Source organism: Haliaeetus albicilla, chromosome 8 (assembly GCF_947461875.1).
Source record: "Haliaeetus albicilla chromosome 8, bHalAlb1.1, whole genome shotgun sequence".
Taxonomy (NCBI): Eukaryota; Metazoa; Chordata; class Aves; order Accipitriformes; family Accipitridae; genus Haliaeetus; species Haliaeetus albicilla.
Window position 1 is genome coordinate 44,234,037 of NC_091490.1, and position 22,723 is coordinate 44,256,759.

Sequence of the window (22,723 nt, forward strand, 5' to 3'; positions counted from 1 at the left end):
TCGCTGAGCTGCCGTGCGGATCCGCCAGCTGCGCGCGGTGCATGGCGGGAGAGCGCCTACTTTGCATCGCGGGGCGGGGACTGGCCCTTGTCCTCCACCGTCCCAGAGTTCCCCGGTGGCGTTCGCGCAGGCGCGTTGCTGCCGTCCTCGGTGCCGGTGGAGGAAGATGGCGGCTGGGCGCTGAGAAGAGGGGACCGGGCCGCTCCGCACCGCACTGCGCCAGGAGAGCCGAGGCGCCCGCCGCGCTCCGGGCCGCGCCGCGCCGGTGACGGAACTCCCCACATGGCCTCGGGGCCGGCCCAGGAGCCGCGTCCCCGCTGGGCCTGCTCGGGCCGCGCCGCTCCCGGGCCCCGCCGAGGCAGCGGCCCGCTGAGCCCCGGAGCCTGGCCTGGGACCCGCCAGGCCTGAACCGGCCTCCGCTCGGGAGGCGTCTGCGCGCAGGAGGTCGGGCCGGGCCGGCGACCCCTGAGGCGAGCGGGACAGGGGCAGCGCCCGCCCGGCGCTCCGCACCGAGCAGCTCCCGGCCCCGCCGAGGCAACGCTTGACTCTCGCCCCGAGGTCCCCTCCGGCCCAGGTCAGCGCCGCCAGCGCCCTTCGGCTCCCAGCCGCAGGCGTCAGGATGTCCGAGAACCAGCCGAACGCCAACAACCACCACCCGGCCAACAACAACGGCGGCGGCGGGGCTGCCGGGGGGAACAACCGGGGCGTCCGCAACCCCAACCTCAACCAGAACCCCTTGATCAATGTGCGCGATCGCCTCTTCCACGCACTCTTCTTCAAGATGGCAGTGACCTACGCTCGCCTTTTCCCACCCTCCTTCCGACGCGTCTTCGAGTTCTTTGTCCTCCTCAAGGTGAGGGGCGGCTTTACGGGGAGGAGTGGACATTCCTCTTGCTAGCCTGCAGTCGGGCACTAAGGCATAAATTTGCTTATATACATAAAAAAGCTTGGCTCTGCTAGAGGTTACAGCCTGTGTTTGGGCCACCTACCCCAAGCTGCCCACTGAGCTCCCGTGGGCCGCTCTTCTGTGAGAAAGATGTGAATAGTCGTAACGATCTGTGGAGGTCCCCACACCACAAGAGCTGTGGTACCAGATCTGGAAATAAAAAAGAAATTGCTGAGCCAGCTTGATGGGCAGCCAGGCTGGTGTGGGTCAGGTCCAGGGATGTGGGCATGAAAGATTTCTATTTCTCTTTCCAAGCAATCACTCTTTTTGGATGTATTGCATATGTGAGATATTTGGTTGTTGGTGTTTTGTTGGAGCCTTGTCTTTTCTAGAAGCAATTAATGCATAACCCCATTTTAACCTTACTACTTTTTAGCAGTCAGCACCCTCAGCTGTGCTGGTGCAGTATCACATCCCTGCGTAACAGGGTAAAAACTGCTCACTTTCTTGTTGGTGCGGGTGCAGGATTGGAAACCCACAGAGGGGCCTGTCAGTTGCCCGTAGGTTTAATCCTGCACCGTGGCTTCCAGAGCACACAGCACCAGTCTGGGAAATCAGAGTAAGGGGAAGTGGGGAGAGGAGCTTGCCAGGTGTCAACAGCATGCTTCTGCTCTGAGTTTCTAAAACTCAGCCGCATAAAGCAAGAAAACATTTAGGACAGCTTGTCTCATACTGCACAGATAACATTTTCTCCCCTCCCAAGAAATGTTCAAGGTTTTAACATCTCTCTCCTTTTTTCCCCGGTTGTATAACTGGATTCAGGCAGAGAGGGAGACTGCAATGGGGATGGTGCTAACGGTGAGGCTGTCAGGCAGAGCGAGCAGTCTGGCTGGTAGCGGTTCTTGCTGCTGTCTGCTTTTGATCAAAGCACTCCTGAGGAAGTAAAGACTATTCACAGGGCATCTGCAGAGAACAGCCTGCTCCCGCCAGCAGGGTTAGGAGTCAGCCAGACTCCAGCCTGGTCTCAGCTCTGTGCGCAGGGTACTGGTAGGAGGTGAAGCCACAGAACATGGTCCTGCGCACCACTGTTCACAGAGCCCTGAAACTGCTTGTGGTTCTGCTGGCTTCGTTGCGACTCCTTCTGTGACGAAGGAGGTGTTGCTGATTTACCTTCTCTAGCGTCTTCCTATGCAGCTCCTCTGCAGATGTGATGTTTACCAGTCTGTTTATTCATAGCAAATAGGTCAAGAACGATACGTAGCAAGGACAGCTAGTTTAATTAGGAATGAGCATCTTAATGCAGTTGGAAAGTGAGTCTTTGAAACACAGTTGTACCGCTTACTGTACCATCGTTTCTCGGAGCTTTCAGCTGTGAACAGTGTTGGGTAACATCCTGCTAGATTTACTATCTTTGCTAAAGGGAGCAAATTTTTTTAGTCCACTTTGTTTTGCTGTGGCTTTATAGCTGTTCTTGGAGTGAGCCAGGGCTGGGGTGTGGTGATGCTCCACAAGCCCAGCCCCGGCAGGCCAGCTCGACCTCTGCCATGGCAGAGTCCGTACCTTGCAGCAGCAAGCGGTGGATCTGAATGTGATGCTGGCGGTTCTGCTGTGGGTTTGGGTTGTCCTGCTCTTGTGGTGGGTTATCTTTTGTTGAGGTTTGCTTTAGTCTGCCTTCATAAAGTTGGGCAGTCTTTTCCAGGCTTCAACAGGAAACACTTTGTGCTGAGGAGGGAATGGTTGAAAGCCACAGATGCGTTTCTGTTTCTTTCAATATGCTTTGGAGCCTCATCACAAGTTGGTGCTGTGTTTGGTCAGTTTGCCTGCAGTGCAGTCATTTTGGGGACTTTTGCAGGACCTTACACGACACTGGGGCCTGTGCAGGTGACCTGTGCTTTCAGCAGGATACATGTACTGCACAGGTATCGGTGGCAGCGCTGGTCTTGTGAACACAAGGACATTGTTTTTGCTGCTGTCTTTGGTGTGTTCCCCTGTTGAAACACTAGTGCTGAAATTGCCTGATTCTGGGCTGCTTTGTTGTTGATGCAGAGACCACAGGGGTTGGAAAGCAAGCTCTTGTCCACTTGCAAATCCATTTGTCGAAATTAATCTGGTGTCTTTATGGGCAAAGTAGAGATGGTTAAAACTGGGGGTCCTGTAAAAAGGCCAAGGTTGGTTGGGCTGATGGTCTCTGCTGTGTTTCTTGCTGTGTGTAGGCCCTCTTTGTGCTCTTCATCCTGGCTTACATTCACATCGCCTTCTCCCGCTCGCCCATTAACTGCTTGGAGCACGTGCGAGATAAATGGCCACGCGATGGCATCTTGCGGGTGGAAATACAGCGCAACTCGAGCCGAGCCCCCATCTTCCTGCAATTCTGTGGTGTTGAGAAGTTCCCAGGAATGGTAGTTGAATCTGCAGCTGAGGAAGAGGAGGAGGAAGAGGAGGAAATGACTGTGGATATGTTTGAAAACAGCTCTATCAAGGTAAAGATGCATTCCCTGTGTACACAGAAAGAATTGGTTGTTGGTTTGGGGAGAAATAGTTTGTTAGTGCAGTCATCTTAAGTATGCCACAGTCCCTTTGTGATCTCTCGGTCACCTGGAAACAGCATGTTCCTTGGCTTTTCCTGAATCTCCACGTTAGCCTCTGATGGTTTAAGATAGAAAGTAAAGCCTGAGAAAGTGGCCTCTCTTGTCCTCCTTTTGGTGGTAGAGGCCTTTGCTGGGGGCACAGAGGGAGCACAGAGGATGGGAGCTGAAGTGACCGCTAACATGACTTTCCCTGCCATGGTTTTCCAACAGTTTGAGCTGGATATCGAGCCCAAGGTGTTCCTCAAGCCATCCCGGGTGAGCAGCACCGAGGCACTGACCCACAACGAAAGCCAGGAGTTCTCGTTTAGTGAAGCAGCCACTAAAGGTATGCAGCCTCTGAGAGAGACTGTGTCCGAGTTTGAGATGCTAGCCAGAGCAGGTAAAGACAACTTACGCTGCTATCTGTGCTCTCTCCTTCCCCTGCCCCGTGCATCTTCCCTGCACGTTTCATTCCTTCTGGCTTCTCTGGGCACGTGCATAGTAACCTTAAGTGTCTTCCCTGATGCATTCACCTGTGGTTGATCTTGTCCATACTAACGGTAGATCCACAACAAGATTTTTCCTTTGGCTGGAGGGAGGCTGGGAGTCGGGGGTCGTCTGGGCTATAAAATTTGCTGAAGCCTCTTGGTCTGGCATTGTATTTCTGCAGTGATCAGTGCCAGATATCGCACATGAATGTGAACCTCCCTCTTCTGAGCAGTTCACCATCCTCTTGAGATCCACAGGGATCCCACTGACAGCACATGTTCTTCCTTGTATTACCAGGGTTTGGGCTGTATTTTGGGTCCCTGAGTCAACACCAGTACTTGGAACAGCTAATTAATCCTGAAAGCCACCGAGCAAGTTTTAGTGGATTGCGAGATACAGCATTGCTGTTCTGCATAGTTCAGGATATCATCCTGCTTTATCCCTCCCCTTGTTCCAGCATGACTTAAGCTGCTAATGTCTCATAAACTCTAGAGGGAGATTTAGTGGCTTTGTATTATTTAAAACAGAATTCCAGTGTTGGAAAACTTCTGTTTCTAGAGGTTAGGGGAGGAAAGCTATTAAAATACATTTATGTTAAAATAGAAACATGGCAATTGAGTTCTTATTTCATTTGCCTTTTTCACCTACGCTTTTGTCCCTGGAAAGACTGGAATTCTTTGCTCCTCAGAAGTACTGGATGTTGTGGCTGTGGAGGATTGTGAGACTGGACATTGCAATGGCACTGTTCCCTTCGTCTTGCAGTGGTCTTGCTTGGTGCTGATCCAGAACTCATTAGTGCTGAATTTAAGATCGTTAAGTCGCCTAAGACTAGAGAGCAGTAAATATTTTTGGTGCAATACCTTTATTATTAGTTGCCTAAGTTCTGTAAGAGAGTCACGTTGTACAGTGCTGTGTGCACTGATGGGCTGTGCCTTGATTTGCTGAACGCCTGGTTGGAAATGATCCAGCAGTGTGGTAGGAGACAGAATTGTGCTGCTTCCCAAGGCAGTTAAAAAATTCATCTATTCAGATGGGTCCCAAATCCCCAAAATACCTGTTTGTTTGGGTTTTTTTTTCTTCCAGGTTTCTTGTGCTATAAGTACACCAAATTTGATGTTTAGACAGAATATTTTTTTACCATTTTTTATTCCATTTTACCATGGAAAAATATTTTATGATACAAAGGAAGTAATTCTTTTGTTGATATTTAAACACTTTATTTCCATTTGAGCTTAAAACTGTTTTATAATGGAAACAAAAGATGAAACAAACACACCAGCCTGTGTTTGCTGTCCAAGAAGGGGGATCAGAGGTGGGGAAGTAAAGTGGGCATTTCTGTCAGTGATGTGACATTGTAAGTCAGAAGAGGCAGGTACATTTCTTTTAAGTTATTGTATCCTTTTAACTTTTTTGCTGTGCCGTTGTGCGATGCCTGACAGCTACCTTCCCTCGCCTCTTGCAAGATATGCTGTGACAGTTTGAAAGATCAGGGATTAAATTGCTTGGCTTCAACTTAGCAGGAGGTTTTGTCCTTTCAGAGGTGATGTAGCAAAAAGCATCTATTTTGAACCTTTCTTTAAAAAAAAAAAAATCAAGGCAACTTCAGGCACCACTATTTTTTTTAGGAAGCCGTAATTGCTCTTGCCTTTTATTTTCGAGATTTGTAATTGCAGCAGTGACCTCTGTCTCCTGAGAAGTGCAGTGTTGGTGCCCTATGGAGTGTTTACTTGGTGTTCAGCAGGTGTAAAGTATATTTTCCTTCTGTTTCCTAAACAACATAGAAAGCAGAAATTGAACAGAGCAAGAATGAGTGGTCTAGGGCTTGCCAGGCAAAGATGTGGGCAGATTCTGGACAATGCTTGACAGACCTGGGAACTGCTGCCCTGAAGCTTGCCCAGAAGTTTCACATTAAGGACTGATGTCAAGGGAATGGGCTGCAATTTCAAAGAATTTGTATTGATTTGTTTTTAATTGGTTGAAGGAAGCTTGGAGTGTGTGTTTGCAACTGATTCTCTTTTCAAGAATGTGGTGGGAGGGAGGGAGGGAATCCAGAGGTGCTATTTCTTTTTGGTAATTGTTTGCAAACCCTGCTGTTGAGTCTCCCTTCCCACCCTCTTTTGCAGTGTGGCCGCAGGAAGAGTACATTGTGGAGTACTCGTTGGAGTACGGGTTTTTGCGTCTGTCCCAGAGCACTCGGCAGCGCCTCAGCATCCCGGTCATGGTGGTGACTTTGGGTGAGTGAGGGAGCCAGCCCACTCTGGTGCAGGGGTGGGTAAGTGCTCTGCAGAGACACCTACGCGTTGTTTCCTCTTTAGTCTTGTGGAAACTATTTATGACAGTGGATGGCGCTCATTTTCCACGTAGGAGAGCTTCTTTATGGAGTCTTTATTGCTTTAGTAGGTCATACCTTTCCAAGAGGAGTAGTCTGAAATGGTGGAGCCTGTTTCAGTGAGCCTTGATGTTACGTCCAGCACAGTTTTCTCACTGAGAAAGGAAGAGCCTCATGGTACTGAAGATCTAGGCTCAGCGTGGAGCAGCAGCAGTGCAATGTTAGAGCCCAGCGGCGAGAGCAATTGTGCATATGTCAGGGACGATACTGAGCAGATCTGCTTAGCGCTGTTTCAGCGTACTTCTGTGCCTCTTAGCACCAGCAGACTGTTTTCCTGGAACAGCGTTCTCTTCTCCTGGCATTTGCTCCATTAAAACCTGTCCGAGTCAGGAATATAGTCTCAAACCTTCTTATGCCTGTGAAGTTAATTGATCTGTAACAAGCTGTTAGTGCGGCAATCGGACTAGATTTTATTACTTACTCCTAATCAAACTGAAGTACAGCTGGACTGGAGTATTAAGCAGTTGTCCTGTATAGGTAATTGTCCGGTACCTGTCCAGTATAGGTATAGGCAGTTTCCATGTTAAATATCTATTTACTGACCTGGGTTTTCCAATTCAGCTAGGCATATTCCTTCATAAGTATCACAGTAATTTACTGCAAAATTATTTGTGTTCATGCTTCCTGTTTTGCTTAGATTTGGGCCATTTTTACAAGCTGATCAGTGTTTGTAGAGTAGAATGCAGCACCAGCTTCCTGAGATGGAATTGAACAGCCTTCACTAGTGCCCAGAGCTGTGGGGAGGTGGTGGCGTGTCCTCCGCTGGAGGAGGATGGATGGAGATGGTGGGCCCCAGCAGTGTCATGCTGAGGCCAGCTGATAGCTAAAGAGTCTCGGCCTGGCCCTCTGAGTCTTACCAGAACTTGTTTCTCTGGACCATTAGTTGGGATGAGCCTGGGGAGATAGTCCAAGCCTAGAACACAAATTCCCTTTGTGTCTGTGCCAGCAGAGAGTATGACAGCCCTGATGTTATTCTTAAGGCCTGATTGACATTAGCATTTTGACAGCGTGGCTGTATTTGTCAGGGTGTGACGTTTTTCCTCCTAGTCCTGTCCAATTTAGTCTTGAGTGCAGATGCAGGTCTGCTGGCAAATGTGTCCTTTCGAGTGATGAGAAGATTGTGTGCTTGCCTTGCCACCTCTGTGGCTTAAGGTATCAACAGTCTGAATGGGTTTTTTTGTCTTCTCTCTAGATCCTACCAGGGATCAGTGCTTTGGGGACAGGTTCAGTCGCCTATTGCTGGACGAGTTCCTGGGTTATGATGACATCCTGATGTCAAGCGTCAAAGCTTTAGCTGAAAATGAAGAAAACAAAGGTGAGGCTTGGAAGAATTGCTTTCAGCAGCTGTGCAGAGCAGTCGATGTTTTTTCTGTGGATGCATGAATATCATCTTCTGACTATTGATTAATCTCTAATGCAGGGAACAGTTCCCTGTGTTATGTAGAGATGTTATTGTCAAGGACAAAATGAAAGAAGCAGGAGGAGAGAGGTGTCTGCAAACGTGATTTCCTGCTGCCTTATTGCACTGCATAATAATAAGAGTGCTGCTGTGAGGTGGTGTTGCCACAGATTTGCTTTAAATCCTATTCCTTTAGAAGGCACTGGAAGTTTGTTCTTAGTTTGTAGGTTAATCACACTGAGCTTGTGTGTTTGGTTTTTTTCCTCCAGGTTTCCTTCGCAATGTGGTGTCTGGGGAGCACTATCGCTTTGTCAGCATGTGGATGGCTAGAACTTCATATCTGGCAGCATTTGTCATCATGGTCATATTTGTAAGTTGATAGGAGCTGAGCATTGCCTGGACTCTTGAGCCTGGCACTGGTCAGCATGTGTTTGATGTAAGAGCTCTCATCTGCTTTTAAAGCTAAGCTGATGGAGTACGAGGTTCTACTCTTTTATTTTTCTTAATGTGGGTTCTTAAAGTCCTAACAGTGAAATAGAGGAGCTGAAATAGAATGGAGTAATGGTTTTGTTGTTAAAGGGGAGATTCATGTTAGAGAATCTGTAACTGTAGTTAAAATACTCAGGCTGCCAAGGCACAGGGTGCAGAAGTTTGTCCTTTGAGACTTTTAAGAACAGGCCTAACTAATTTGCCAGGAGCGACCAAGATAGAATTGAGTCTCTTCTGATTGTGTGAGATGAGGTGATTACAGATAAGCAAGACAAGATCCCAAGTGATAACTAAGCCTAGGTTCATAGTCTTGGGTGACTATTTCACTTTGTGTCTGATCATCCACTGATGCAGCTTCTTGTACAATCATATTGTGGCCAGTGAGGAGGAAATAAGTGCTGGGTGACTGGTGTCAGAGAGGCATTATGAGTTGCTGGGACGGGATGGGAAGAAACCCGAGTTCCAGCTCTGCCTCTGTGGTTTGGTTTGGCCTCTGCTCAAATATTCAGAATAGGTCTCTTTACAAACAAATTACTGTCTATTTCACTGCAGTAATACAAAGATTAATTGATGTCTGTGAAGTCCTAATTACTCTTTGGGAAATCGGTCTGCAGAGTTCAAACTAACAAATGTGGGATATGCACAGCACACTGTGCAACATTGCAAGTCCAAGCTTGCCTGTCTGGGCCTCTGCCGTAGTGTGATTCTGAAAGTGACTCCCTGGACCTGTGTGGCTCTAATGCTGGCTTCTGTTCTCATATTTCAGACTCTGTCCGTTTCGATGCTGTTGCGCTACTCGCACCATCAGATCTTTGTCTTCATTGGTAAGGATTTTCTAAGGGATTTAGGGTGTACTGGACACTCTGCCTGCTCCAGCACAGTGTATCGTATATATACTCTTGACTGTTGTTGTTTAGAAGGGTCCTGCATGTAACTGCACAGGGAGTATGTCCCCCTGTGCCCCCGTCGCCGTGCTTGGGAGAGCGGTTCCATCTCTTGACAAGTATCAGGGATGGTGGACTTGGGACAGTGGACTTCATGTTGCAGAGCTCTGAATGGGGAGTAATGTGGTGCTGGAGGGTTCTGTGGCCCCACATCCACTTTCTGTTATAGTATGTTTTCCTTCTTGCAGTTGACCTGTTACAGATGCTGGAAATGAACATGACAATTGCATTCCCTGCAGCTCCCCTTCTCACTGTCATTCTGGCTCTAGTCGGTAAGGATGTTAGCTCACTTCTTGTGTATGTGCAGCAAGTCCCTTTGGGATCTGTAGAAAGTGTAATTCCCTGTTCTGACCTGGCCACGGCAGGTGGTTAGTGTGTCTGCTCATCACAAGGTGGAAGGCTCTGGAATTTGATGGCATAGTGAGCTGCATTGTCCTTCTGGGTCCCCTGGAAAAGCAGTTCATTTGGAAATAGCATAAACTGAAGCTTTGTATGTCACTTTAGTTCATTTCAGATTCATGCTTCCTGTGACCATGTTGCATTAGCACAATTTGAATTTAAAAAAGCAAGCAACCCAACCCAAACTCTGCACTGTCCAGAGCCAGCTGATCCTTTGCCCCGTACAGTGACCGCAGTCAGCAGCGAAACATGTTTGCCCTTAGCTGCTGCTTTAAACAGAGCTAATTTATCCTGCTGTGGTCTTTGCTGTACAGTCATACAGCCCCAGCTCTGAAATGACAGAGGATTCCTTCACGTGCCCCTTTGGGAAGCCCTTTGCTGAACTGTTGTCTGTGCCCTGCAGCATGCTGATGTCAGACACCCTCTGTCCTGTAGGTATGGAGGCCATTATGTCAGAGTTCTTCAATGACACCACAACTGCGTTTTACATCATCCTTATTGTATGGCTGGCTGACCAATACGATGCTATCTGTTGCCACACCAATACAAGCAAGAGGCATTGGCTCAGGTAGGAGCTGACTGGGACCGCATTCCCATATTGTGCGTTCTCACTGCACGTCCTGTTCTCTGGTGGGAGAAGGCTGCTTCAGATCCCTTCTGGCCCTCCCAGGCAGGAGGGCTTCTGCTCTTGAGAGCTTCTTTATGTCTCCTTGGGAGCTGCCCTGCGTGTCATAGGGTCCAAAGTGCAATCTCTTCCACTCTGGGTTTTGTGCCTGGATCTCAAGAATCACCTCAATCCTTTGCCCGCCCTTTGTTTTGCCCTGTTGAAGATCTTTTCTTAGGGAGGCAATTCTAATTACCTGTTAATGGGAGTCTGCACCACCCTGTGCAAAGTGCCTCAGCTCACAACAGACTTAGGAGTAGAAAGAAACTCATGTTTGTCCTGTCCATTGACGTATCTTGATATTTATTGCTTTTCTGTCCAGGTTCTTCTATCTGTACCACTTCGCTTTCTATGCTTACCACTATCGATTCAATGGGCAGTACAGCAGCCTGGCTCTTGTCACCTCGTGGCTCTTCATCCAGGTGAGTAGCTGCCACTTTGGCTGCATGTTTGTGCAACCAGCCACATGAAGGCAAGTGCCATCGTGTGAATTCAGTCCTGGTTGCTCCACATGCCCCAGAGGGGTCTGGCTGCCTGCAGTTTAAACTGTTACATTGCTGATTGCTCATACTGGCTGTGCTGTTAAAAAGTGAAGGAAATCAACCGCAGTTTGGGCTTTATCAAACTTCTTGTCAAGCTGAGTTTGAGTAGCAATCTTTATTTATAAAAGAGATTGAAATAATCCCTGGTCTGGAAATGGAACAGCAGAAGGACGCTATCGAACAGCAGGCCTTTTTGGTCACTGGCTCAAATCCAGCCGCATGACTCTCAATAGGCTGATGTCAAGTGAGTTTTGGAAGGTGTTAGGGAAGGATTTCTATCCCTTCTTTCTGGAAGAAATCCTACTGAGGATCTCCCATGCAGAGGCTGAGGAATCAGTCAGGTCTGTGCAGTGAAGATGCTGGCAAGACCAGCTCCAAATTGATGTCTCCAATATCCTGGTTCAAGCAAACCTTTTGTGTGTCTCTGGCTGTTGACCTGCCCCCTTTTCTCTGCTGCAGGATGGAGACAGGGAACTGAGGATGGGACAGAGAAATGCTTTTACCCTTCTTGTTCTCAGCTGTTAAAAGGGATGCACAGTTGTACTCCATTGCCTGTCTTCAGAGAGAAAGCAGCTTTCAGGAATCATAGTAGAAGGGATAAATCTTCCCAAAATTTCAGATAACCTCTTGGCTATCAGAGCAGCCGAATTCTCCAGTCACTGTCTTTACAGTGAGAGGAAAGCATGGTTTTCTAAGGTATGTCTGGGCTTGCAGCCCTGGCCCAATGAGTGACGCCTTTCCCTTTGCTTCCTCTAGCATTCAATGATTTACTTCTTCCATCACTATGAGCTGCCAGCCATTCTCCAGCAGATCAGGATCCAGGAGATGCTGTTGCAGAACCAGCAAGTGGGCCAGGGGACTCAGACGACACTCCAAGACAACCTCAACAACAACACTACAGCTGCCCCTGTTGACGTGGGGAGCCGCCGACCCCACCTGGCCGCCGGACCCTCTGGGGAGAGCAGCAGCTCGGCTGCCCTGACTCCCAGCGAGGCCTCCAGCGTCATCGCTGCCGCCACGGCAGCTTCTGTTGGGAGCGATCTGAACTGGGTAGCTGAGACAGCCGCTATCGTTACAGAAGCCTCGTTCCTCTCCGACCTGAGCACTACCCTCCTGGAGCCAAATGTGGTGCATGAAGCCATGGCCAATGGGAACCCTCAGGATGCTGCCGCTGCCTCCAGTCTGGTTGCCCGCATCAGGGTCAGCAGCGACCACCCGGAGACAGCCATGGGCTCTATCACCATTGAAGTCACTTCAACATCTGTGGTGGCTGCAGCAGATGTTCCCCCCACTGCAGAGGCGGCACCAGCTGTGCCCCTTGTCCCGCTGCAGGAGGAGGGGGCCTCCATCCCCAGCCCTTCCCTTCCTGAGCAGACTGAGGCTGTCGAGGGCTCAGACAGTCAAGCAAAATCTAGTGGCAAGAACTGCGTTGTAAACAGCAGTATGGCAGAGACCCCTCCAGCCTTTGTTGAGGACACTGATCAGGACAGACGTTTGGGGCATGCTCTTGGGGACCAGGGGGAAAGCAGCCCTTGCCCAGCACCAGCAGATAGTACACCTAGCTCCAAACCTTGCTTGGAGCCAGACTTAAGGAGCCTGTCTTGAGTCCCTGTCACTGTAATTCTGGACTGCCAGGAAAGCATTTGGATTTCGTTTGTTACTATTTCTCACTTCGCCATCATCCTTAACCCATGAATTCCTCTTAGCAGAGGCAGAGCAGCTGGGACAGAGAAAAGGTGCTGTGGTGAACTCCCCTGGGAAAAGCACGTGTGCGCTTGTGTACAAGAGAGGCTGCTGTGTGTGGGACAGCCGGGAGGGAGGGAGGATGCATTCGCTCCCATGGCCTGCGAGACTCAGGGGCTCAGTGCCGAGGCTGCAGGCGAGCAGGCTGCCTGCTCAAGCCCTGCAGTTGGCTCCGTGCCCCAGCTTTTCCTTGCCCCCAGCTGCCCCAGCTTTGCCCCCTGCGGTCCCCTTTGCAGTCCAGGTGCTGTTCACAAGTGTGAGCTGACTTAGGACAGACCAGGCATGTGTGTGGCGACTTTCTGGTTAGAATAGCAGCTGCGTATGAACAGGGAGTGTTTTCAGATCCTCTTGGGAGAGCCACAGAAAGCAGAGGAGAAGCCTAGTAAACTTTCCTTCCCCTTAAGGGGAGCAGGAGCTTAAGACCTTCCCCAAACACTAGATCTTCTCATGCCAGGGCAAAGCTGGGCAATAACCAAAACAGAAGCTGCAGTTCAGCCCCATTTTTTTCTGTCCTTGAACTCCCTTCAGTCAGTGGGTTTGGTGGATAGAAGCTGCTGTGTCCAGGTTAGGGCTTCCATCCCAGGAGAGATGCATTTGGCTGGGCGTGGAAGCAGCGGGGTCTATTCCTGTGCCTGTCAGCCCTGGAGAAGTGCTGTTCCTTCTGCTGCTGCTGACCTCTGCGAGGGCTTTGGGAATTTGGCCTCTCTTAGGTGCATGGGGCCAGCATATGGTGGGAGCTCCTGGCACAGGCAAATAGTCTCAAGTAATACCTGCTGGGAACTGACCTGTAGTGTCAGTGTCTAGAGACGTTTGGGATGAGGACAGCAGCTCTGTCTCTGTACAACTCTGCTTTGGGTACCTGCCTCTGTGGGTGATGTAGTTCGCTTTTTTAGTGCCTTGTCTCTTCAATGGGACACGTTTGCATTTAAGATCAGCCACATCCCAGAGGAGAGATCGGCTTTTCACTGGCTGAACTGTTGCATGAGATGGTTTCGCAGGGAACCAAAACACTAAAGCCAAGACATTTCAGCTTATTTTCCCTCATTTCCTTGGCAGGGGAGGTGAAGCTGGCTGCGCTCAACCCCTCTGCTATGCAGCTGGCTGACTTGGTACCATGGGGCTGGGACAGATACCAGCTGGACCCACAACAGGGTATGGCTGGAAGGAAGGTTTATGCCTGTAGGTAGAGCGGAGTGATGCAGGAGTGCGACATGTCTGTAGGGCTCAGAGGAGAGAGCAACTCGGGGAGAAACGTGGTGGAAAAGGGCAGTGCTGGGAGGTGACGTGTGGGGCACTCTGCTCTTTGGAGGGGGTAGCTGGGTTGCTGCAGAAGTGTCCCCAAGTCCAGCCTCGTCTCCCCACAGCTGAGCAGCACCTGTGGAGTCCATCTCCCTTGGAGGGTTCTTGTGTGTGTTTTGGTGTCTTCCACCAGGAAAGGGTTTCCATGTCAGCACTGCGTGGGCTCAGAGCTCCTGGCTTCACTTTCTCTGCATTTCCCACCCAGGTGCCCCCCCCTCCCCTTTTTTTTCTTTCTATTTCAAGAAGCCCTGGGTGTTGCTCTGGGGAAGGAGGGAGCCTGCTTGTGACCAGCATGTCAGATCCTTCTGCAGCCAGCCTTCCTGGGAAGGGCGACTGGCTTTCTGCCTCCTGCGTGGGTGTGCCAGAGGGCAAGGAATAATCGTAGGCTTTCAAGAGGTGGGTGGGTGGGAAGGGAAGGGGGGGGGCAACAAACCAAATGATTTGATGAATGAAGAGTAGAGTTCATTCTATTTAATTAATGTACAAAATGTGTTTGTATATAATAATAAATATTATATCTAACAGCTCCTGGGGTGTCCTGCTAGCAGTTGTGCTGGGTTCCTGCTGCAAGTCGAGGTGTGAGGGTTCTGTGGCGTGGGTGCGGGGGCAGCAAGCCGAACACTCCATATTTCAGAGGCTGCTGCTGCCCTTGGGGAGGGCCCCCCTTGCCCCGTTACGGCTCAGAGGGGTGGTGGCAGAGCAGGGGGGCTGAGCACAAGTCCCTGTCACGGCTGTGCTCACCGGTGTTTGGCAGCCTCTTTGTGCGAGTGGAAAGGCTGTGGGGAGGGAAGATGTTTTGCTGTGCTCTCGCCTTAGTCCTTTCATGGCTGCCTGTAGTCACCCACAGTTGGACTGTGAGTTAATTTCTCCCGTTGGCCGGTGCTATCCATCTCTCACCATCTGCCCGAGGAAGACTCCGTTTCTGGTTTGAGGTGGCTCTGGAGATCAGCCTGGCTTTGCCGCCCTGGAGCTGGCTCTCACAGAGGGGAGGTTGGGGTCTCGGCCTGTCCTGCTGCCACATCAGTGCCCTGTGGGATGTGGGCTACTCACCTTCCTCCTCCTCCTAATCGCTGCTGTCCTGCGGTGGGGCTGAGCTGGGCCAGGCCAGCGAGTGCCTGTGGAAGAGGGAAGGGAAGGGTTACCCTTGCCCCAAGCCTTGCTGCATTTAGGATGCAGCTGGAAGAGAAAAAGCAGAGTTTATTTTTCTCCATCATCCTTATTTACATGGTTTGAAAACACAGCGTTGCTGAAGTGTCTTCCAGCAGAAGTGCTGCACTGTGTCCTTGCTCTGCAGGGGCCTCTCATCTCATCTCAACCCAGTGCCTTCCCCAAAACTAACCCCCCCCTTACAGAAGGCTGCTGGCTGCTGTTCAAACCCCTGTAGCCAGCGGGAGGGAGGTGAGGAAGAGACGAATGCCCCAGAGCTGGGGGACGGAGGCAGCCCTAGGACATTCCCCCCCCCAATCCTGTCACCTCAAGGGCTTTTTTCCTTCCATCCCTCATCTCTTTGCTCCTGCTCCGACCAAGGGAGCGGGTGGTGGTCTGCCCTGCCCGGCTCACCGCAGAGCAGCCCAACCTGGGGTGTTTCTTGGGGGGGACTGCCTGCCTCCTCCCTGCCCATGGAGCGGGCTGAGCAGTGCCCCGGCCCCCCACCCCACGTCACCTCTCCTCCCGGGGCTCCTCTGTGGCTGGTGGAGCAGGCAATGCCCGGCTGCTCTTCACCGTGCCCAGCACGGCCACCAGCTCGCTCTTCCTCACCAGGGCTGCGTGCAGCTGGTCCCGCATCTCCTGGATCTTCTCCTCCAGCTCCCAGAGCTCGCTCTCGCTGGCCACCCTGTCCGGGGGCTGCAGTGCCTGCCCATTCCTGGGGTGCTGCAGGGACCCCTCACCCTTGGAGGGGGCTTTGTCCACCTGGAAGCGTACCCGTCGTGCCTCCTTCCGCAGGGTGCTCCAGGGCTGTCCTGCCGCCAGTGCCTGCCTTGGCTGGAGGTTGCACCTTTTTGGGAAGGGGGAGAAGGATTGAGCTGGGAGCTGGCAGCTGGAGGTCCTGCTGTGCCCCCCCCAGGACAGTGGGTGCCCACGGGGAGCAGGAGCAGAGCGGGGCAGGCGCGCAGCCCGTACCTCTGCTCCAAGCTCAGCTGCTGGCTTTTCCGCTCCTCCATGCCCATGTTCAGAGCCCGGTGGATTTTCTGTGGGGCACACCCGAAGTGTGAGATGGACGGGCGATGGTCTGGGGGTCAACTGGGGGGTGATGGTCCAGGGCCAGAGGAGGGCAGAGGTTGTTCAAGGGAAGAGGGAGCAGCGGCACAGGGTGGGGGGTCTTTTGGGCGCTGGGTGAGCCCATTCCCACCAGCCCCACCTGACTCGTGTGCAGCCAGTAGTTGAATTTCTTCTTGCGCTTGATGCGGGGCAGGACGAGGCGGTAGAAGACATGCTCGCCCAGCGAGGTGAGCAGGGAGCCGCTGAGCCCGATGCAGAGCAGCACGAAGAGTCCCGAGAAATGGTAGATGCCCATCTGCAGGGTCTGTGGGGAAAGGGGGTGGTGGTGTTCGCTGGGCTGGGGGGGGGGTGTCAGACCCCCAGAGCCCGCCCCCCCGAGCCGAGAACACGGCCGCCCGCACCTCCGTGACAGCGAAGACGCGCTTGCCGCAGGGCACCATCTTGTACCACTTGTCATGCAGGAGGTCGATGAATCCGGCCGACTTGTAGCGGCTGATGAACTCGGAGATGTTGGAGGTCAGCGGCGAGTTCTGGGGGAGGCCAATGCCATAGCCTGGCCACGGTGGGGGGGTGAGGGGAGAAAGCAGCAGTGCTGGGGTGTGTGGGGGGGTTAAAGCCCCCAGCACCCACCCTGGAGCAGGCACCCTCCCTGCCCTGCATGGCCCCATCCAAGCTGCAGCCAGACACACATGTGTACAAGGCACATGTGCACACACACACACACACACAGAGACCCTCCCCTCCCTGCTGCAGACCCCCCCTCAAACCTTCAATAGCGAAGGGCTTGCCCACAGTGAGCAGTTTGCAGTCGGAGTCGATGGAGACCTCATAGTCCAGCAGCGACTTGTCCATGATGAAGGCGTTGAGCTTGGGGGGCTCCGTCCTGCACCAACACGGGGGGGGGCCCTCAGGGAGGGGGCTGCTCCCCCCTTCCCCAGGGTCCCTCCAACCTGACATCCCTCCCTGGGGTTGGGGGGGTTGTGTATGTGCAGGGTGGGGGTGCACAGGCTGCAGGGATGGTGCAAAACCTGCCCTGGGAGGGGTAAAAGGGGGGGTGGGTAACCCCCCCATGCCCTTCCCACCCCTCACTTGAGCATGGTGACGCCAGCAGGGGTGGTGGGGACGTTGTATCGCCGCATGTACTCATGCATCTCCGGGAAGCTCTTCTTGATGTATTCCTCGGCGCTGCTCTCCCACACGGTGCCGAAGCGGAAGCCCTGCGAGGGGTGATGCAGCTGGAAGGAGGGACCAGCGTGTCAGTACCCCCAGCCCAGGCAGGAGCAGCCCCCGGCTCCCTGGGGACACGGCCCCAAGCCCTGAGCACACGCAGCCCCAGGCGGGGGGGGTCTGGGCATCCCATGGAGATCCAGCAGCTCTTGCGGGGTGTCTGGCAAAGACCCCCCCCCAAGGGCAGCCTCAGCATGAACACACATCCCCCTCACCTTCCTGGGACCTGAGAAGACCCACACACACAGCCTCAGGAGAGGCTGTGCTGCAGGACTGGGGCTGGAGAGACCTTTCACGCTCATCCCAGCAGGGAAGACGCAGCAAGAAGCACAGACACCACCCCCCCCCTTCCCTGGACCTCAGCCCTGTCTCACCCCAACTGAAGCAGCCCAGACAGTCTCCCACCTTTGGGTCGTGGATGCCCGAGAGCTCCTCGAAGGTCTTGTCCCCCACCATGACGGCCGCAAGGTTGGCCGTGTAGCTGGAGAGCACCAGGAGGCAGAAGATGGCCCAGAGGTTCATGAGGAAGCGACCAGTGCAGCACTTGGGCGTCTTGCTGGACACAGTGCGCCCAAAGAGGATGGCATAGCAGAGGTTGAGGGCTGAGGAGTAGGAGAAGATCTTCATGCGGTTGCGGCCGTGGGGGGTCATGCCGTAGGGGCTCTTCCACTCGTACAGGGTGAGGAAGAGTGCCGTCATGTGCAGGGCCACGAAGATGCCCACCCACATGGTCCAGTGCAAGGGCCACATGAAGGCCCCAATAGGCGACGCTGTGTCCTTGGTCCTCACCAGGATGCCCAGGCTGGTGGAGAAGAAGGGACTGGTGAAGTCGATGACTTTGCTCCGTGCCGAGTTGATGCTGAAGGAGGTGACAGCCATGTGGGCTGTGCCGCTGAGCAGATCCCCCACCAGCCCTGTCCAGCGCCCATTCTTCCAGGCCCCATATTTCCCATCACCCACGATGTAGAGCTCAAAGTCGAAGGGCACGTCCTCTGCCAGCTTCTCCAGCAGGTCGATGCAGTACCCGTAGCAGCACTTCTTGTACGCCCGTGGCACCGAGCCGTTGTCAGCGCCAAGCTCCTCGAAGAGGGAGTCCAACACCACCGAGTCATTGGTGCCGGGGTCCAGGCAGAGCTGCCCGGCTGGGCAGCTCCCGTCCTCGTCTGCCTCCCTGGTGAAGACGAAGGGGTGCTCCACCAGCGTCACCACCCGCAGCCTCACACGGGCCCCCCCTGCCCCCTCGCTGGGGCTCTTGCGCTGGCGGTGGCTCTGCCACGCGCCCTCCTCCAGCTCCAGTTTGCCGTGCTGCCAGGTGCCCACCGTCACCCAGGTGGGCTCCCCCCGTGAGTCCCGCTGCAGGCTCCAGACACGGTACTGCTGCTCCAGGCGCACCAGCATCGCGTTCTCCACACGCACAGGCCCCGTCCGGCCATGGAAGGATGTGTTGGCCAGGAACCTGGTGGGGAGGAGGGTGTCAGCTCCGGTATCACCAGCTCCGGGGCCACAGCCAGGAAGAGCGAGAGACTGAGGGATGGGGCTTGTGGCCTGGAGCAGGACATGACCGACTCAGGCACAGACAAGGGCAGGGAGGAGCAGCAGGATCAGCCCCGCTGCCCTGCAGCTCGCTGTGTTGGCAGGGCCAAGTGTTATTAATATTTATAGAGGAACTGCACTCGGGCAGCATTAGGGAGATCTGAAATGACACGTCCCCCCCCATGCAGCTGGCACAAATCATGTCCCAGGGAGGGCATCAGGGACCGGGGGGGAGCTGAGCCCCACGGCAGAGGCTGCACACACCAGGGACCACACCAGGCTCTGAGCCCCAGGTTCTCCCTGCTCTATCGTCACCCCATCCTGGGGCTGGGGCACAGACCCACCCCTGCACCCCAATACGATGGAGCTGGGGCGAGGGAAAGGGGCACCCACAGCACCTCCCTTACCGAGAAAGGAAGAGCCCTGAGGACTCGCTGCCTGCCCGGCGTCTGTCGTTGCAGTTCACCATCGTCTGCAGGAGAGCCAGGTCAGGGCGGACATGGGCAGCACTGGTGATGGCCCGGGACACCAGCTCCACTGCATCTTGGATGAAGAACTCCAGCGGTGGCCGGTTGACCTCCCCGTAGGCCAGCAGCCCCAGGGGCAGCCCCTCAGTCTGCAACTCACCAGCGCTGAGCGGAGAGCCCAGCATCCAGTGAAACTCCTGCGGCAGCAAGCCCAGTTCTTCAGCTGCCTGGAAGATGAGCCGAGCACGTCGCAGGTCACAGCCGAGCACCAGCACGGGGCTGGAGAGAGCCCTGAAGCGCTCCTCATGCTGCCGGAGGTAGCGAACGGCCCCAGGCTCGTCCAGATAGCCGAGGTCCAGGACAGTGCGGAGGAAGAGTTGGGAACGGTGGGCCCAGAGGCCGAGGAAGCCAGAGACATCCCAGGGGTGGCAGAGCATGAGGTTGGTCTCCTTCCAGTCGTTGGCCTGCAGGACACTCACCAGCACATCCACCAGCGTCTCCAGCGAGCTCTGTCGGTCCATGTGGAAGTGGAGGGGACTCTGCCAACACACAGCGGTTGTGGCTGTCCCCCCACCCTGCTCTTCCCCTTGGGAAGACCCCAGAGGCAGCACCAGACAGACACGGTCCCTCCCGCCCTGGAGCCACCCGGCGCTCCCTGCCTGCTCCCTGCCCGTTCCCAGCCCCATCGCGGCTGAAGATGGTTCCCCCCACCCAGCACTGGCCATGCACCCACCCATGAGCCAGAGGGATGCCCAGGGACCAGAGGGGAGAGCCCAGGGATGAGACCCCCATGGGACACCCGGCTGGGTGGGCACGAGGGTTCATCGCCACCCAAGCAGCGGGTTCTGCATCCCCCTGCCCACACGCACAAGGGTCTCACGCTCCCAGCCAGGCGTTCCCCCAGCTCCCTGCCACCGGCACGCTCCAAGGACACACTGCTCGCCAGGCAGCAGATGAGCACGCATGGAGGGCAGCGCAGCCTGTGGGTGTTCGCTGCCTGCCTGGACATCGCTGGGGGACAGGGGTGACCACAGTCCTGACATGTGCCAGGAGAGGAGTCACCTCTGCCCAGATGCAGCCTGGGGTCAGTGCGCACGTGGAGGGGCTCAAACACGATACGGCCCTGTGTGGAGGTGGTCTGTCCCCAGGAGGGACTGGCTGAGGGAAAGGAGAGGGACAAATTCAGCCCAAGGACACAGGGCTGGGACAGGTCTCAGCTTGGCAGAGATTGGGCTGCGAAAAGTGGCACCGGCACGTATGGATGTTGCTGCTGGGACAGCAGGGCTGAACCAGGCAGCAGAGGGGACTGTGGGGATCCAGCATCAGCACCGGGCACGTCCCTGGAGTCCTTCTGGGGCCAGCCCGGGGTCAGGACTGGGGCTGGAGGGGGCGCCGGGGCTGCTGGAGGAGCCGGGGAAGTCGCCTTTGGAGTGGGAGCTGGGATAGAGCCGGGCAGAGGGCCAGGAGAGAGATGAGATGGGGGCTGGGATGGAGCTGGAATGGAGCCAGGATAGAGCTGGGATGGGGCTGGGATGGAGCCAGGATAGAGCTGGGATGGAGGCTGGGATAGAACGCGGATGGGGCTGGGATAGAGCTGTGATGGCGGCCAGGATAGAGCTAGGATGCGGCCAGGATAGACCCAGGTTGGGGGTCAGGATAGAGCCGGGATGGAGATGGGAATGGGGGTGGGATGGGGCCGAGGTGGGAGCCGGGATGGAGCCAGGACAGAGCCGGGATGCAGCGAGGACGAGGGGCTGGAACAGAGCCGGGATGGGGATCGGGATAGGAGTCGGGATGGAGGCGGAGAGGGTCCCCGGAACAGAACCGGGATGAGAGTCGGGATGGGAGCAGGGATGGAGCCGGGACGGCAGCAAGGACGGAGAAGGGACGGGGCCGGGCAGGCAAGCAGGGAAGGGGAGCAGGGACGGAGCGCTGCCTCCCGGCGGCCCCGGTCCCCGGAGCCGCATCCGAGCGTCCCGGCGGCGGGGGGGGGGAGTGGGGGTGTGCGGGTCCTACCTGCGCTCGGAAGGGCAGCGGCCCGCGGCTGTCGAGGAGGCTGACGAAGGGGATCTGGAGGGCGGCGGCGAGGAAGTCGAGCTGCAGCAGCTCCCGCCGGGAGCGGGGCAGAGCCAGGACGGCGGCCACGCCGCGCACCACCAGCGCCCCGCAGAGCCACCGCGCCAGCGACCCCGGGTCCCGCGCCGCCGGGGCCCCCGCCACCACCTCCAGGCTGAGGTTGTAGGGCAGCCTCGCCCCCCCGGGACCGGGACCGGGACCGGGACCGGGACCCGGACCGGGGCCAGGACCGGCGGCTCTCAGCAGCGCGGCGCGGAGCCGGGCGCGGCCGGGGGCGGGGGGCGGCAGCAGCGCCCCGAGGCGCACGGCGGGGCCGGTGCGGGCCAGGACGCGGCAGGGCTGCGGGTGCCCCCCCGCGCCCCCCAGCCCCGCCGCCGCCGCCAGCAGCAGCCAGAACGCCCGCAGCCCCGCCATCCCCAGCCCCGCCGCCGGCCCCGCCGCTCTGAGCCCCGCCGGGGCGGGCCGGGGGCGGGCGGGGGGGGAGAAAAGGGAGGGGGGGGGCGGCTCCTGGCGGGCGGGGCGCGGACCCCGCCCGGCTCCGCGGTCCTCCCGTGCGGGCGGAGAACCGGCGGGGGCCCCGCGGGCAGCGCCCGTCCACGGAACCGAGCGGGAGGGTCCGGGGCGGCCCCCGCCCGGCCCCGGTGCGCGGTGGGTCCCGCCGGGAACGGCCCCCGCAGCGGCCCACCCCCCCACCCCCCCCCGCCCGCCCGTCCGTCCGTCCGTCCGGTGCTGCCGTGCGAGGGGCTGCGACCGCGGGGTTCCCCGGCACAGGAACCCCCCGCGCTTCCCCGGGGGGTGCCGGCTGCCGTTGGACCACCGGGACCTTCCTCCTCCTCCTCCTCCTCCTCCTCTGGCCGGGCGCTCACGGACGGCAGTGCCAGCGCTCCCTGCCACCGCCCGGGCTGGGATAAAGCCCCTCAGGGCGGCTGCAGAGCCGGGCTCGGAGCCATAAACACCCGCCCCCGTCCCCGGTAAAGGCCACCACCAGACCCTTCCATCCCTCCACAATCAGAGACGCAGCCTCGAATAATTCGAGGGGTCCTGGGGCCGCAGGGCCTGTCCTGCTGCATGGGGAAGGGGCAAATGGCAGACACGCAGCAGCTTCACAGCCTTCCTCCGCAGGGAGGGAAAACAGGGTCACCCTCCTCATCCACATCAAGGAAACGGGGGCCCAGCCCAGCCCAGGGGCTCCTCACCCCCAAGGAGCACAAACATCAGCTGCCAGGGAGACAGAGAGCCTCTACTAAATTAATAAGAAAAAGAAAGCAAGCAATGGAGCCAAATACCAGCTGGCAAAAAATAATCGATCACCAGACAAATTTAATGAGTCACAGCTAATGAATTCCCCTTGTGGACATGGGCCCTGAGGGGGGAGGCTGTCAGAGCAAAT

General features: G+C 55.7%; 2 protein-coding genes across 3 annotated transcripts; one reads left to right on the forward strand and one right to left on the reverse strand.

Moving 5' to 3' along the window:
• Positions 1 to 127: 127 nt before the first annotated feature.
• TMEM259 (transmembrane protein 259) lies at positions 128 to 14,337 on the forward strand. Of its 2 annotated transcripts, none has more exons than XM_069790622.1 (11): positions 128 to 853; positions 3,100 to 3,366; positions 3,685 to 3,853; positions 6,066 to 6,176; positions 7,524 to 7,646; positions 8,000 to 8,100; positions 8,986 to 9,043; positions 9,352 to 9,435; positions 9,998 to 10,130; positions 10,549 to 10,648; positions 11,525 to 14,337. In XM_069790622.1, exons 1-11 carry the CDS (start codon positions 620 to 622, stop codon positions 12,371 to 12,373), a joined length of 2,229 nt encoding a protein of 742 aa, XP_069646723.1. In that variant the 5' UTR covers positions 128 to 619; the 3' UTR covers positions 12,374 to 14,337. The 2 variants fall into 2 exon arrangements, with proteins under 2 accessions (XP_069646723.1, XP_069646724.1); XM_069790623.1 differs by having other exon boundaries at positions 3,685 to 3,799.
• GRIN3B (glutamate ionotropic receptor NMDA type subunit 3B) lies at positions 14,311 to 21,747 on the reverse strand. The gene is made up of 10 exons (XM_069790621.1): positions 21,274 to 21,747; positions 19,198 to 19,796; positions 17,663 to 18,713; positions 17,120 to 17,265; positions 16,798 to 16,913; positions 16,432 to 16,583; positions 16,170 to 16,334; positions 15,932 to 15,999; positions 15,474 to 15,806; positions 14,311 to 14,925 (listed from the first exon to the last, which is right to left on the reverse strand). Exons 1-10 carry the CDS (start codon positions 21,745 to 21,747, stop codon positions 14,874 to 14,876), a joined length of 3,156 nt encoding a protein of 1,051 aa, XP_069646722.1. The 3' UTR covers positions 14,311 to 14,873.
• Positions 21,748 to 22,723: the final 976 nt, after the last annotated feature.

Coding starts and splice junctions, on each gene's coding strand:
- TMEM259 (XM_069790622.1), top strand. CDS start 620: ATGTCCGAGAACCAGCCGAACGCCAACAACCACCACCCGGCCAACAAC. Junction 7,647..7,999: donor TGAAAATGAAGAAAACAAAG/GTGAGGCTTGGA, acceptor TTTTTCCTCCAG/GTTTCCTTCGCAATGTGGTG. Junction 8,101..8,985: donor TTGTCATCATGGTCATATTT/GTAAGTTGATAG, acceptor CTCATATTTCAG/ACTCTGTCCGTTTCGATGCT.
- GRIN3B (XM_069790621.1), bottom strand. CDS start 21,747: ATGGCGGGGCTGCGGGCGTTCTGGCTGCTGCTGGCGGCGGCGGCGGGG. Junction 18,714..19,197: donor TCAGGGCTCTTCCTTTCTCG/GTAAGGGAGGTG, acceptor CCTCCCCACCAG/GTTCCTGGCCAACACATCCT. Junction 15,807..15,931: donor CAGCTGAGCTTGGAGCAGAG/GTACGGGCTGCG, acceptor CTTCCCAAAAAG/GTGCAACCTCCAGCCAAGGC.